General features: G+C 38.2%; 2 protein-coding genes across 2 annotated transcripts; one reads left to right on the top strand and one right to left on the bottom strand.

Moving 5' to 3' along the window:
* Positions 1–111: 111 nt before the first annotated feature.
* LOC116767330 (mediator of RNA polymerase II transcription subunit 9) lies at positions 112–948 on the bottom strand. The gene is made up of 3 exons (XM_032657597.2): positions 666–948; positions 486–591; positions 112–404 (listed from the first exon to the last, which is right to left on the bottom strand). Exons 1-3 carry the CDS (start codon positions 764–766, stop codon positions 264–266), a joined length of 348 nt encoding a protein of 115 aa, XP_032513488.1. The 5' UTR covers positions 767–948; the 3' UTR covers positions 112–263.
* A 260-nt stretch (positions 949–1,208) lies between these two features.
* LOC116767193 (ATP-dependent RNA helicase DHX8) lies at positions 1,209–15,322 on the top strand. Its single transcript, XM_061527414.1, has 13 exons — positions 1,209–1,433; positions 8,528–9,369; positions 9,744–9,905; positions 10,053–10,157; positions 10,335–10,466; positions 11,014–11,526; positions 12,107–12,354; positions 12,477–13,143; positions 13,373–13,513; positions 14,062–14,214; positions 14,384–14,709; positions 14,789–14,968; positions 15,046–15,322. The coding sequence occupies exons 1-13, from the start codon at positions 1,340–1,342 to the stop codon at positions 15,266–15,268; spliced, it is 3,786 nt and encodes a 1,261-aa protein (XP_061383398.1). The 5' UTR covers positions 1,209–1,339; the 3' UTR covers positions 15,269–15,322.
* The last annotated feature ends 175 nt before the right edge of the window (positions 15,323–15,497 follow it).

The raw sequence follows: 15,497 nt of genomic DNA on the forward strand, positions 1-15,497 counted from the left end.
TAATCTAGCTCGGGAAAATCATTTTTTTAACTGTCTTTTGGCATCATTGATGCCCTCTCTGAGGTTTTCCCTGAATTTCCTTAAGAAAACTAAAAATCTGTTGAGTTTTCCTGGATCTATATCAGAGATTTTCTCTTTTCCTTTAAAGAATACAGACACAGCTAACTGTGCGGCTCTTCTGACTGGATAGGATTCAGCGATTCTCTGCACAAGATGTTCATTATTTGCCAGATATCTGAGTAGTGTTCTTAACGGCATTCTGATCACTTGAATGATGTTTCAAAAGAGCACATATTACGGTATCTCTGTAACAACTCTCTCTTCAGTCGCAGTTGAGTACTAAGAATCTCGAATTGCTTCAACTGATCTTGTTTATTGTATTCAATTCCTGGCAACCGCTTAATCTAAAAATATATATTTAGTAAATATTATTTACATTACTTTAAAAAAGATATCATAGATTTTGTTAGTCAAATGTAACATACTTGAGAACGAGCGACGTCGAATTTCCTCTGTAACTCTAATACTTTCAAACTGCAATCCTGGGATTCTCGTACTTTAGCAGAATTATCGTGGAAGTCTCGTTCAACACTACGTAATAAGAAAAACAGATTATATATTTGAATATCTTCGAAAATATATCTAAAAATAAGTTATTAATGTACCTTCGTATGATTTCGTACACAATCGGTAAAAAATCTACGTCTACTTCTTGGACAGTGAGAGGACTGAAATTGTTTTGTTCGGAGTGGTCTGTGTTATCCATTCTTTTAAAAGTTATACATAGAACCAATAAAATGACTTGCCTAAAACATCAAGCTATGTTATTTTTCGAGAGTCGTTTCCCACTTCCCATATAATATTGTTAAAAATAAAATAAATCAGAATAATTGTTAGAAAAACATTATTCAGCTTCAATGTCAGTTGACAAATTTCCAAGACGTAATGGCTAATTCGATTTTGATGGGTAAATGACAATTTAAGCATTTGATGTTTTCAGTTCTTTCCCAAGAATATACTCTGACATTTTAAAGATACACCTAAGAATTAAAAACTTCTTAAGATATTTATAATATTGAAAACAATTTTTTGGAATAATATTTAATGATTAAAATGTAAATATATAAATAATATAGTTTTTGACCCAAACTTACAAGTCGTTTATGTATAATCTGTGATAATATTTTTGACACTTGATAAGTGTCAAAGCAACTAATTTCAACTTTCAACACATTACAGTCAAAAGTCAAAATAATATTGTAATAATTTGTTTGTGGCCACGCTGATAAATAATCCGAATACTGTAGGTATGAGACGTTAAAGAATATACTTTACAAACATGGATGAAGTTTCAAAGCTAGAACATCTTTCTCTGGTGTCCAAAATATGCACAGAGTTGGACAACCATTTGGGATTGAATGATAAAGATTTAGGTAAGTTATCTTTGTATATTTCATTTATTAAAATAGTTTCAATTTGATATATTATGTTATATATTTTTTAATTTTTTTATATATTATTACATTATTTCAAATTATCTATAACAAAAATCATCAGTCTCCATTCATAATCCCTTGATGAGCCAAATCTATCAATGTGTAAAATAATTATATATTAGATGTTAGAAATTAGCGTATTTTCAGTAATGCAAGTAAAGTTTTTTAAATATAATTAACTCAAACATTTTGTAAGCCATAATAGCAGAGTATGCTAAATCAGTTTTGTACGCCTACTTACTGCCAACATCTTATACCCAAAAGCAGTACAAAAGGATAATATTAATATCATAATAACATTTGAAAAAATTTCTAAGCAGAATCAAATACTTAAAATACTTATTTGTATAAATTTACTAGCTATGCCCGCGACTTCGTCCGCGTGAAATAGTTATTTTCGGCATCATATTTATTTTTGCAAAAAACCTACTCGGTTTTATAAATAATTTTCTGTTATTATTTTAGACAATTTAGTTTATTTATTTATTTTAAGTTTTTAAATAACATAATTATTTAAAGTACTTCTGTGTAAATAATATTTTTAGTTTTATTTTCTTGTGGCAGAAGAACATATTGGTTTTCTCCGCAACCTGATCTTGACAACGCGACATATAGTTGGCCGTGTGAAAAGCAGTCTTGGCGTAAATCAATTCCTACGTGTTTAAATGTTTGCCCCTGTGATTTATTAATTGTAACGGCGAAAGATAGCTTTACGGGAAATTGAATTCTTTTAAAATTAAAAGGTAAATCATTTGGTATCATTGGGATGCAAGGTATAAGCACTGTTTGACCAACTGCTGGACCAGTCAAAACTATAGCAACGATCACGTTATTGCGAAGAAATTTGATTTGAAGTCGGGTCCCGTTACATAAATTTGGTGGTTTAAGATTTCTGAGTAAAATTATTGGGGCACCTATTTTTAACTTGAGGGAATATGGCGGAAGACCACTGGGGTTCAAAGAATTAAGAAACTCCTGTGGGTAATGGACCGCATCTTCCTGATCCATTACATTATCAATAGATGTGTAGGTAACTATGTCTCCTGGAAGTTTACTTAAAATTAAATCATTAATTTCGTCTACGCTACTGTTTCTCGCTGCCAATATTGCCCTTTGACACATCCATTGATGATCTTTATTTTCTATTTCGCTGATGTCGGGGTAAACTTTCGAAATTAAGTCCTCAATGTTACTCACTCTTTCTCCTAAATCACGATCAATTTCAATTCTATTTTCAAAATGAGGTACTTTCCCGTCTCCTATTAAAAGTAACTTTGAAGGAAAAATTATATTACCTCCACCCAAATGTGCTCTCATATTTGTAGTTAATTTTAGGATGTTTACAAACTTCCATAATGGGGAACTTTTAAGGCAAGACTTTACAATGTCTGCTCTAGTTCCTCTTACTATTACTGGTAAAGTTTGTCGAAAGTCCCCAGCAAACATGACAGTAATCCCACCCATGATTTTATCACAGCTTCTAATATCTCTAAGAGTCCTATCTAGAGCCTCTACATGAGCTCTATGGATCATGGTACATTCGTCCCAGATCATTAAACTGACATCTTGTAAAACTTTTCCCAAAGGGCCATTTTTACGTATAGAGCACACGCTATCTTTTTGTAAAGAAACAGTTAGGGGCAGTTTAAAAGTGGAATGAGCTGTGCGTCCACCTGCTAATAAAGTTGCAGCGATACCTGACGACGCTACTGCAAAAGCTAGCATTCCCTGAGACCTTACTTTTGCTAATATAAGATTAGTAATAAAGGTCTTGCCGGTTCCACCGGGAGCATCCAAAAAAAATACTTTTCCTTCACTAAGACGAACACTTTGCATAACACAATAATACGCGGTCACCTGGTCATTAACTAATTTTGGTTCATTTTGAGTAATATAATCATTCAATTCATTTAGATCATATGGTTTTCGCAATGCTACTTCTAACGGATCCAGATGATTAAGTGAATTAATCCTTTTTGATACAGGAAGTCCAAAATCAGTTAGTGATTTATCGCAAATCTCATGAATTTTATCTTCAATCATGATTAGTCCATCATTGTATATATCATCATTATATGCTAATGTCATATCTTGATTCTCATTACGCATTCTGTTTAGTATATCTTCACATAAAGCATTACGAAATTTATTCCATAATGCTAAAGGGTCAGATGGTTGGCAAAATATAAGGATGATGGTAAATAATTCTCTTAATTTTGTGGCTGGCTCGGACATTACAGCATCTGACATTGTATTCTGCCAATGTTCATCTCCCTCCAGTAAACCTAATTCCTTGCAAGCGCCTTGATAAGTTTGGCAAATAACACCATTCACGGTCCTTAGATGTTCAAATGACATTGGACCGCGAACATGTTGCAGTAACATTCTTAAATAAAAACATTCAGTTTGAGTCGGATGAATGTTGTAGACACGGCCTAAAGTTGTGTCTTTTTTTACACCGGGATATCCTTCAACATCTTGCCCACGTTTTCTTCTAGAAAATGAATTTCTTTCCCATACGTAATACTGGGGTACTTCGTGATATAAAAGGGTTTTTGCAAAATCGTCCCTCTTGCAAAGGTCAAAGAACGCTGTAAGTGTCGTTGATGAAGGATTATTAACACGATCTTGAAGGTTTGCATTATTATCAAAATAAACTCTTTGTCCATTTTCCAAATGAACTGCTAAATGAACTACTGCCGGAAAACGTTCATGAATAGGAAATTGGAAAATTCTCCAGATCGCTTCCGAAGAACTTATATAGCGACCATTTAGATATGTTTCTACTTCATTGTTATTACTTTGAAGCGAAAATGTGGCTTGGTCAGAGCCTTTATGAATATACTTACAGATGTACTTAATAACTTTGACCGATTGACAAAACTCTACGTTAATGTGTGCATTGAAAATTCGTGATAGAACTGGATTATAGGGAACAACCCACCTAATATCCACGCTCATTTCTGTACCCTTGACACGAATTATTGCTGTGTTTCCACCATTATCTGGAGACCTGCGCCTGTAGGTTGGGTAACCATCATCCCCGGTTTGTGTTTCAGAAATAAAATTCCTAGGGTACTTTTTAGAACAAATGTTTTCTTTCATACATGGTGACGCAGGGTTATGAAATCCGCAAGGACCATGTATCATATTTTTTATGACAATATTATGAAGAATTGGATCTTGTCGTTTGTCAGGTATTTCAGCCGATATTATTGCATCTATAGAATCTGGTTGTACTTTGATAGCCAGCCACAATAAAATGTGGGCGTGTGGTAAACCTCTTTTTTGCCATTCTACGCTGTAAACAAAGGCTCTTGAAGGCCCAAAAATATTTTTCTTCGTCAGAAGGAGTATCATATTTTTGAGTTTTAAATGAAATACTCTAGAAACCAAATCATGTCTGTCGTAAGAATGCTGATCGGGTAATAACTCAATTTTTATTTCCGGCCATTCGGAGTTACATGTAAATGTAATGAAGAGATCTGGTTTTCCAAATTTCCTGACAAATGTCATGGCATCTTGACTTTTTTCGTTCATGTATCTGGGGGATCCTGTAAATGACGACGGCAGTATAACATGCTGGCCAACATTAGAAGCGTCTATATTCGCATCATTAACCACGGCATCTCTTAAATGAATGTACTCTTCTGCTCTCAATTTTTTTTTAGATTTCTTTTTATGAAGTCTAGCCTCTCAGAAATCATTTTAGCCGCCATATCAACACAATACTGGTTGAATAATCCCTTGAAATAATGTATGCTGTTAAAGTCATTTATTCTCAACATGAGTCTAAATGCATAGAATTGCATACATGATACAGTTTTAGATCTAGCAGCAGTATTCTGCTGTGGAATATTTATACAGTATCCGTCATTACCAAAGGGAAACAGTAAAGGATACTGAAGTGGGTCATAAGATCTATGAAGTTCAGAAACTCGTTGAAGTCCACCATCTCTCGCCGTCAACACAATATCTCGGGGACCTTTGTCTTCATCTATCAAAAGAACAGCTACTTCATCTACTATTGGCGCATTATATCGACCTCGATGCTCATTAGGAGGTTTCACATCAGCATGAATAATAAGTTTGAAGTCATTCGGTGGTCTATTTTCCAGATTGTATTTGAAACTTTGAATATACGTATTATGATCGTGAAGATATGTTTGGAGAGCGTCGATAAGATCGATTTGCAAGCTTGGATTTAAATTTGAGCGTAAGGATACCTGACCTGACCTGCATGTGAAACAAAATATATTTGCAAAAATTCGGGCTGTGCCCCTTCAGCTGGAAGTAAGTTACCGATTAAGTGATAAACTTGCCCTTGGACTTTAAAAGTGGGCATAAAGTTTCCCTCACGAATCTCTTTGGCACCAAATGAAGTCATCTGAAATAGTGTATTATATTGCCTTGAGTGATTTAAGAAATGCTTTGATGATGGATGTGAGCCTGATATCAGTTCTTTTAAAACTGTAGTTGGTTCCGGAATTATTGGTATATTTACTTTGCCACCACTACAACACAGTCCAGGAGTTTCAGTCGCCCATTTTTTTGCTTGGCATAAGTTGCATATTTTATTCATTCTGCCAATATCAATATCATTTAGCTCAGTATAGTCAAGTGTACAATCATAAGCAAACGCAGCATTTAATAAATTATGTTGCCTGCGAGTTCTATTTCTTGCTGATCGTGCATTTTGCTGTGCTAATCGATGGGATCTTTCAGTGCTCGATTCCCGATCGCGGTTAGCCAAAGTGCGGGAATTCTGTGAGGCTAAACGTTGAAAACGTTCAGCGCTTGATTCCCGTTGTCGGTTTGCCAAAGTTCGAGAACTCTGTGAGGCTAAACGTTGAGAACGTTCAGCGCTTGATTCCCGTTGTCGGTTTGCCAAAGTTCGAGAACTCTGTGAAGCTAAACGTTGAGAACGTTCAGCGCTTGATTCCCGTTGTCGGTTTGCCAAAGTTCGAGAACTCTGTGAGGCTAAACGTTGAGAACGTTCAGCGCTTGATTCCCGTTGTCGGTTTGCCAAAGTTCGAGAACTCTGTGAAGCTAAACGTTGAGAACGTTCAGCGCTTGATTCCCGTTGTCGGTTTGCCGAAGTTCGGAAATTTTGTGAGGCTAGACGCTGCGACCGTTCAATAATCGATTCATTAGCACGGTTTTGTTCACTGATTTCTCGTTGAGTAGCCAACCTATGCATATTTTCATCCTCTGTTTCATTGCTGCGCAAAACTCGCAGCCGCTTTGCAGTAGCAGTCTGCCGAGAAAGCTGAGATCTTTTTCTAGGCATTATAATGACGAAAAAAGAACCTAAGATATGAAAAATTAAACAAACGGTAACTCGTAATCAAGAAAAAAATAAACGTATGGTAAATAATTAGGAACCTAATTATTTTTACCTGTATTTGGTACTTACGTAAATCGGATAAAATATATGTCAAAAGAATAACCGTTAAACGATAAATGTATGCTTAAACTAAAACCTAACCTAATAAGAATATTTATGTGGATAACACCTATTTTCAAGTATTATATACAACAAAACAAAAAAGTTATAATATTGCTAAAATATTAGAAACAATACTATCCTTATAACAAAAATATTTACTATAAAGAAAACTATGACACCTACTTACTACATCAAAATTAAAAAAAATGTTGATAATTGTGAAATTATTAGAAGCAAAATATTATCCTTAAAACAAAATGAAATAGTATTTAAAAAGTATTATTACACGACGATATTATTCCGCAAAAACAAATAACGCTGCATACAACCGTTCAGAAGGGAGCCGACCGCGCGTCTGAGCCGCGCGGCATGGTACCTCGTAGAGCTACACCCCCCCCGCTCCCTCCGCGTCGCTCGCAAGCAACGACGCCTCTCCTATGTTTTGCACTTCATGCGGCGCGCGGGTGAACTTTATATCGGTGTTATTTTAAAATTGTAATATCTTCTAAGATATTCATTGAAATTAAGTGATGTCAAAGACAATTTTGTTCACAGTTAAATAATCTTAATCAACAACACATTTATTTGGATAAAGATTTGTATTATTACGTTGATACAATAATGCATTATTTTCGACCAAATTTTATTACTATAAAAACGGTTCTAGTGTGTTAATCTTAAAAGATAGATATATACTGTCGTGGACATTTTTTTAGATCATTTCAAGAGGAATAATTCTTTCATACATATATTTTTGGTATCTTGAATCGTTTTCGCAACGCATGCAACGAAAGCCCTCAAGAATGAATAATTTACCCCGTTTTTTCCACATTTTCCATTATTTCTTCGCTCCTAATAGTGGCAGCGTGATGTTATATAGCCTAAAGCCTTCGTCGATAAATGGTCTATCCAACACAAAAAAAAAATCAATTCTAACCAGTAGTTCCTGAGATTAGCGCGTTCAAACAAACAAACAAACAAACAAACTCTTCAGCTTTATAATAATAGTATAGATGATAACATTGATGAACTATAAGTAATGATATGTAGAGATGAAACATATACATAATAACTATCTGGTATCCAGCCTTCTTTTTACTATCTGGCATCTGGCCGGATACCAGATAGTAAAATAATAAAAGAACCTCATTATTTTACATAAGGCAAATCATATAAATTTTTTCAATACTCAAAATTAACAAGTGGCAAATTGTGGTGAATGAATACCAAGGTTTGCATATTTGTTTGAAGCTGACCTGTGTCTGAAAACAGCCTTTCGCTGTAAATGCTACTGTTAGGTTCAGAGAGATAAATTGTAGCAAACTTGACAACTACGGGTTCTAATTTAAATTAACTGACCACCAAATATATAGGTCGTCTGTTTGGGATGTCACTAAAAAAAACAATCTCAGTAAGAAAATTTAAAAGGGCCAAATGTCCGGTACCCAGATATCTGGCACTCCGGCTTCACACCTTGCCATATGTTCAATATCTGGCCAAACCACTATCCGCTTCATTTCTAAAAATATGTCGTCATAACCAACGAATACATTTACACTCACATATTGTCATTTGTTTTTAGCTGAGTTCATTATCGACTTGGCCGACAAGAACCCAAACTTTGACAATTTTAAAAAAGCACTTATCGAGAATGGTGCGGAATTTTCTGACTCATTCATGACAAACCTGCTACGTATTATTCAACATATGAAACCTTCTGAAAATCAAGCTGACGGGCCACAGAAAGAGATCAAGAGCAGTAATCCTCTGGCAAGCAAATTTCCAGGTTTGGCTATTCCCAATGATAAACCTAGTAAATTTTCATCAGATGATGAAAGCGAAGATGATAATAAAAATACGAGAATAACATCAAAGGACATATTTAAAACTGAATCTAAAGCAAAGGAGTCGTGTGACGATGTTGAGGATGCGATGGCAGCGCTAGAGGCGCTAGCACCGTCCAATATAAACAAAGGCAAGGATGAGTCAAAGAAAGATATCATAAAGAAGAGAGACCAGAGCGGCGATCGTAGCGAAACTATTAGGAAACGAGAAAGATCGAGGGAAAGAAAGCGCAGTAGAAGTAGGGAGAGGAGACGCCGCAGTAAAGATAGAGATAGACGTAGCCGTAGTCGTAAGAGAAGTCGCAGTAGAAGCAGAAGAAGTCACAGCAAAGAAAGAACAAATAGAAGTAGAGATCAGAGGAGTAGAGACAGGGATAGACGAAGACGTTCCAGAAGTAAACCTCGACATAGATCCAGGTCTAGAGATAGGCAACGGAGATCCAGATCTACTAATAGAAGATCTAGATCCAGATCCCGGTCATATGAAAGAAAAGAAAGAAATAGATACAATGATTATGGCAAAAATCAGAAAAGAAGAAGCGCTGAGGTGGAGATGACCGATGATCCTGAACCGGGGAAAGTGAGTACCTTATAACTGCTCAGTACTTATTTGGTATAGAATCTGTAATTTTGTTAGCTTATTGTAGCTTCTTCAGATACTTCCTCTATGTTTTTTTACATTCAACATCTTCTCTTCGTTAGATTACATAAAAAAATTTAACCAATTCACTTATATATAAATATCGTTGTGTACTAATATGACGGATTTATGTTATTACTTTGAGCTCGTTGCTAGAGAAATTTGGTGTTTACGTAGTATTTTAATAATATATTATAATTGCAACGCATGCGGCGCCCGCTCGGTGAACCCATGGAGTGCTGAGAGGATGCGTCTCTTATCGCCATATCAAGTTTTGTAATACTTGATAATTTTACTTGTATTTATCATTTCAGATTTACAATGGACGAGTGGCAAACATAGTACCGTTTGGATGCTTCGTACAGATGGAAGGGCTGCGGAAGAGATGGGAGGGTCTCGTACACATCTCTCAACTCAGAGCTGAAGGTAGAGTCACGAATGTATCCGATGTAGTGTCCAGGGGTGACAAAGTCAAGGTATGTAATGGAACCTCTTAAATACTCCAGGATATTTAATGTAAAGACATGATTTTTTAATAATATTATTAGTGACTTTTATAACAGAAGAGTCAATTGTTACTGTGTTTAATCAACATATTTAATTTGGAAATTATTTGTTTTTAGGTCAAAGTACTGTCAGTGACCGGACAAAAGGTATCACTGACGATGAAGGATGTCTGTCAAGAGTCCGGCAAGGATTTAAATCCGACTTCACATGCACATCTAGAGGTATGCAGAACAGAGGTTTTTCGTTAGCTTAATATGTTTAAAAAAATAATTACAAACAATTAACCATAGCAAAGATTTTGTTTCTTATATTTTGTGAGATGTCGTTTCTAAATGCAGGAAATAAACCCTAATTATCCTAACGATAATGTTTTACTAATGTAACATTATGATACGAAGGTGGAGCGTTCAGGTCGCAACCCGGACCGTCCCCCGGCCGTGTTGGCGGGACTCCAACTAGACCCTGATGAAGACTCCAGCCGCAAACGGGTCACCAGGATATCCAGTCCTGAGCGATGGGAGATCAAACAGGTATGTTTATATTAATATACATCTACCAGCTTTTGCCCGCGACTCCGCCCGCATGGACATCAGAGTTGTTTTCTGTCGTTACTCCCTTGAACCCAAATTGCTATTCATGGTGATTGACATTGTGATCGGGATCGGGATAAAACTTAAAAATAACACTTCGATCACTAAACCCGAACTGGACTTCATGGTTCCATCCGTGTAGTTTTGGGGTTGGGGTCGGGATGGCGATCGTGATAACAAGTAGCCTATGTTCTTCTGGTTTCCTATAGTTCCATCCATCTCTATACCAAGATTCATCAAAATCGGTTCAGTGGTTTAGGCGAGAAAGGGCAGCAGACAAACAGATAGAGGTTCTTTCGCATTTATAATATTTGTAGGGATTTAGTATAGATAGAGAGTATCGGACGAGGTCTAAGTGCTTTTGAAGTTAGGACCAAAATTTTTGTTTTCCATGTTAGCTAGAAAAATGACACAATGATTCAACGTCTTTAAAGTAGGCTCATATATGTACTTTGTAATAATTATCCCTTTTCTCTCTCTTACCCAGATGATATCATCAGGTGTGATCGATAAAAGCGAGTTGCCAGATTTCGATGAAGAAACGGGTCTTCTGCCCAAAGAGGAGGACGGAGAAGCGGACATCGAGATAGAACTGGTCGAGGAGGAACCGCCCTTCCTACAAGGTCACGGGCGAGCTCTACACGACCTGTCCCCTGTTAGAATAGTCAAGAATCCTGATGGATCACTAGCGCAGGCCGCCATGATGCAGTCCGCTCTGGCGAAGGAGAGAAGAGAACAGAAGATGATACAGAGAGAACAGGAGATGGAGAGTCTGCCGACCGGTCTCAACAAAAACTGGATCGATCCTCTACCGGAAGCGGACGGGAGGGCGTTAGCGGCCAACATGCGAGGCACGGGCATAACACCGCAGGACCTGCCCGAGTGGAAGAAACACGTCATCGGGGGGAAGAAATCTTCATTCGGCAAGAAAACTAACCTGTCCCTCCTGGAGCAGAGGCAGTCCCTGCCTATTTACAAGTTGAGAGACGAATTGACCAAGGTATGTCCATAGAATATTTCACATTTCACGTTCTCACAAGTAGGGACCAAAATATATTTAATATATTAATTACTGATGATTACAAAGCTCGGCATTCATATATACGGTAAATTATTATTTGTCTACGTACTAACTAAACGCTAGACAAGATAAAAGTAACATTTACCATTAGGCATTCAGTGTAATAATTTTAATTACAAAAGACTTCAACATATAATAGATTCTTAACTACTTAGGAACTTTCTTTTTTTTTTTGGGTAAGGCGTATCCATATTTCTGTTCAAGACAGTTTCCTATGAAGTTGAATATCCAAGTGTTTATTACTGATGAATGATAATGGCTAAATATATAGATTGCTTAGTTCACCGACTCGAGTCAGGACACTACCGCTCTGTTTGTAGAGTGACTGTAATGTGATGTCCCGGAGGTTGCGGGTTACAATCCTGTTCATCTCAATATATTTTTCATTCCATAATTTGTTATTTAAGCATACTTATTTACTGACAAAACGAATACGTTTATCGTAACTATCGTTAAACGTTAAAGTTAACAATCAGATAATGTAATTGGTGATCTCCAGGCCATATCCGACAACCAGATCCTGATAGTGATAGGAGAGACGGGTTCCGGGAAGACGACTCAAATCACGCAGTACGTCTGCGAGTGTGGCGTGTCCGGACGGGGCCGTGTGGCGTGCACCCAGCCCAGGAGAGTGGCCGCCATGTCCGTCGCCAAGAGGGTCGCTGAGGAGTTCGGCTGCAGGCTGGGTCAAGAGGTCGGCTACACCATACGATTTGAGGACTGCACCGGACCCGACACGGTCATCAAGTGAGTCCTTTGTCTTTAACGAAGTTGTTTGAGGTCGTGTCCTGTCGCGGCTGGAAAAATGTATCTTATTTTTGTTTTTATTTTACCATCCAAGTATAATACAGAACAGTATGTTTGGTCAGGTACATGACAGACGGTATGTTGCTCCGCGAGTGTCTGATGGATCTGGACCTGAAGAGCTACTCCGTCATCATGCTGGACGAGGCCCACGAGCGCACCATACACACGGACGTGCTGTTCGGCCTCCTCAAACAAGCGGTCCAGAAACGACCGGAACTCAAACTGATCGTGACATCCGCCACCCTGGACGCCGTGAAATTCTCCCAGTACTTCTTTGAGGCCCCCATCTTCACGATACCCGGACGGACCTTCCCCGTCGAGGTTCTGTACACAAAGGAACCGGAAACGGATTACCTGGACGCCTCCTTAATAACCGTCATGCAAATACATCTGCGTGAACCGCCCGGGGATATTCTGCTGTTTTTGACCGGCCAGGAGGAAATCGACACCGCCTGCGAGATACTGTACGAGAGGATGAAGTCCCTCGGCCCGGATGTACCTGAGCTGATCATCCTTCCGGTTTACTCCGCCCTTCCGTCTGAGATGCAGACCAGAATCTTCGAACCCGCTCCGCCTGGCTCGAGGAAGGTGGTGATAGCTACCAACATAGCGGAGACCTCGCTCACCATAGACGGCATTTACTACGTAGTGGACCCCGGGTTCGTCAAACAGAAGGTCTACAATTCAAAGACCGGTATGGACTCGTTGGTCGTCACCCCGATCTCACAGGTAATTAAACGTTGATTGGATCGTACCGCTAAAGAATACGTAGAAAAAACAGTAAAATTGTTACAAGGCTAATAAAAAAAAAAATTCTGCCAAGTTAAGTTGCAGATAACCAACGATATGAAGTGTCATAGTTAACACGAACCAAAAAAATTCCATTAATAACGATTCCATCAAATTCGATTTTTCTCTGTTCACACTTTTAATGATCCCGGTCTTTACCCTCACCCAGGCGGCGGCGAAGCAGCGAGCCGGTCGTGCGGGTCGGACTGGCCCGGGGAAGTGTTACCGACTGTACACGGAGCGCGCATACCGGGATGAAATGTTGCCCACCCCTGTCCCGGAAATACAAAGGACTAATCTCGCCACTACAGTATGTACAGTAATATTTGTTAAACTAAATCACTCGCTCTTTTGGCAGCCAGGGAGTCGCAGGCAGACAATTAATTTTATATTTGGCATTTGTAAGCAAAATGTAAAACATCGATAACCCACAGCCAGCTGTTCACATTCGTTTTAACCATAATAAATAAGTAAATAGGTTTTTACTGATAGAGTACATTTTGTTTAATTCAGCTTCCTTACCATTAACCGTTAGACAACAACAGTCACACAAAAAAAGTGTGCGTGGATTCCCTCCGCAGAAGAAGTGGAACTTCGTAAAGTTGGTATGAAAACAGGAAGCGGTAGAAATTGATTTTTAAGGAATTTTTTGTGTTACTTTAAGACGAACTTTATTAACATTACTTACAAGCCACAATGGATTACCGGCATGTGTTCGAGCGATACACATTCTATCTCGCTCTGTCTCTTTTCATCCCCCACTACCGGCCCGGAGCGTAAGACGTTAAACGCAACCTTGTCGAAGGTCTCGTAAGATGTTTCACTTCAAGGATCCGTATATATTCCTATTCCTCCCAGGTGCTGCAACTCAAGACGATGGGTATAAACGACTTGCTGCACTTCGACTTCATGGACGCCCCGCCCGTGGAGTCCCTCATCATGGCGCTGGAACAGCTACACTCCCTGTCTGCCCTCGACGCTGAGGGGCTGCTCACCAGACTCGGGAGACGGGTATAAATCATGACTAAATTATTCATCTCTTAGGACGTGTCACAAAAATTTTAAATATGTTTAATACTGAACGTTACTTTACCAATATTATGGTAATCAGTTGAGTGGTTCTAGCATCCAGACAAAATCTAGCCAGTTATTGATTGGTAACTCATTTTTTTGTCTACAGATGGCGGAATTCCCCTTAGAGCCAAACCTGTCCAAGATTCTGATTATGTCCGTAGCTCTGCAGTGCTCCGACGAAATACTGACAATAGTGTCGATGTTGAGCGTACAAAATGTCTTCTACCGACCCAAAGACAAACAGGCCTTGGCCGATCAGAAGAAAGCTAAGTTCAACCAGGCGGAGGGTGATCATCTGACGTTGTTGGCTGTCTATAACAGCTGGAAAAATAATAAATTCTCCAACGCCTGGTGTTATGAGAACTTTGTCCAGATACGTACGTTGAAACGGGCGCAGGACGTTAGAAAACAACTGCTGGGAATTATGGATAGGTACATTGTTGATTACTAGAATATTTACTATAATGCAAACAACTGCTAAATTGACTTCAAATTTGGTGATTCTTTACAGGCATAAGTTGGACGTAGTGTCAGCAGGGAAGAACACGGTGAGGATACAGAAGACCATCTGTTCAGGGTTCTTCAGGAATGCGGCAAAGAAAGACCCGCAAGAAGGGTACAGAACACTAGTTGATAGTCAGGTTGTCTATATTCACCCCTCCAGCGCCCTATTTAATCGGCAGCCAGAATGGTACATTTATTATTTATCTTCCAAAATAAATTCCTAACATTTTTCATCAGTCGTTTAATAATCCTATTAACTTTCAGGGTAATTTACCATGAGTTAGTACAAACAACAAAAGAATATATGAGAGAAGTAACTACAATCGATCCCAAATGGCTCGTCGACTTCGCCCCGGCATTCTTCAAGTTCTCAGACCCGACGAAACTGTCCAAATTCAAGAAAAATCAACGATTGGAGCCTCTGTATAATAAATATGAGGAACCGAATGCTTGGCGTATATCACGCGTTAGGAGACGTAGAAATTAAGGACCAACACAACTACATAACTTGTCACATAATTATAGACATGTATTGTTTAAATTTTGTTTCATTTACGTCCCTATATCGTCATCGTCCCATAACCTCAATAAAATTACACATTTCCCGAACTAAAACGCATATAAAATGGAAATAACATGGTTTTCTTTTTTTAACATTTTCCTAAAAACAAATTCACTTTTATTTCTTTGAAAGTTATTTTGTAAGGAGAGCGGTT

Source organism: Danaus plexippus (assembly GCF_018135715.1).
Source record: "Danaus plexippus chromosome 9 unlocalized genomic scaffold, MEX_DaPlex mxdp_26, whole genome shotgun sequence".
Classification (NCBI taxonomy): Eukaryota; Metazoa; Arthropoda; class Insecta; order Lepidoptera; family Nymphalidae; genus Danaus; species Danaus plexippus.

Excerpts from the sequence above, each read along its gene's own strand:
- LOC116767330 (XM_032657597.2), bottom strand. The coding sequence starts at position 766 with ATGGATAACACAGACCACTCCGAACAAAACAATTTCAGTCCTCTCACT. Across the intron at positions 592-665 it reads GTGTACGAAATCATACGAAG|TGTTGAACGAGACTTCCACG; the intron begins GTACATTAATAA and ends CTTATTACGTAG. Across the intron at positions 405-485 it reads TCGACGTCGCTCGTTCTCAA|ATTAAGCGGTTGCCAGGAAT; the intron begins GTATGTTACATT and ends ATATATTTTTAG.
- LOC116767193 (XM_061527414.1), top strand. The coding sequence starts at position 1,340 with ATGGATGAAGTTTCAAAGCTAGAACATCTTTCTCTGGTGTCCAAAATA. Across the intron at positions 10,158-10,334 it reads CTTCACATGCACATCTAGAG|GTGGAGCGTTCAGGTCGCAA; the intron begins GTATGCAGAACA and ends TATGATACGAAG. Across the intron at positions 12,355-12,476 it reads GGACCCGACACGGTCATCAA|GTACATGACAGACGGTATGT; the intron begins GTGAGTCCTTTG and ends ATGTTTGGTCAG.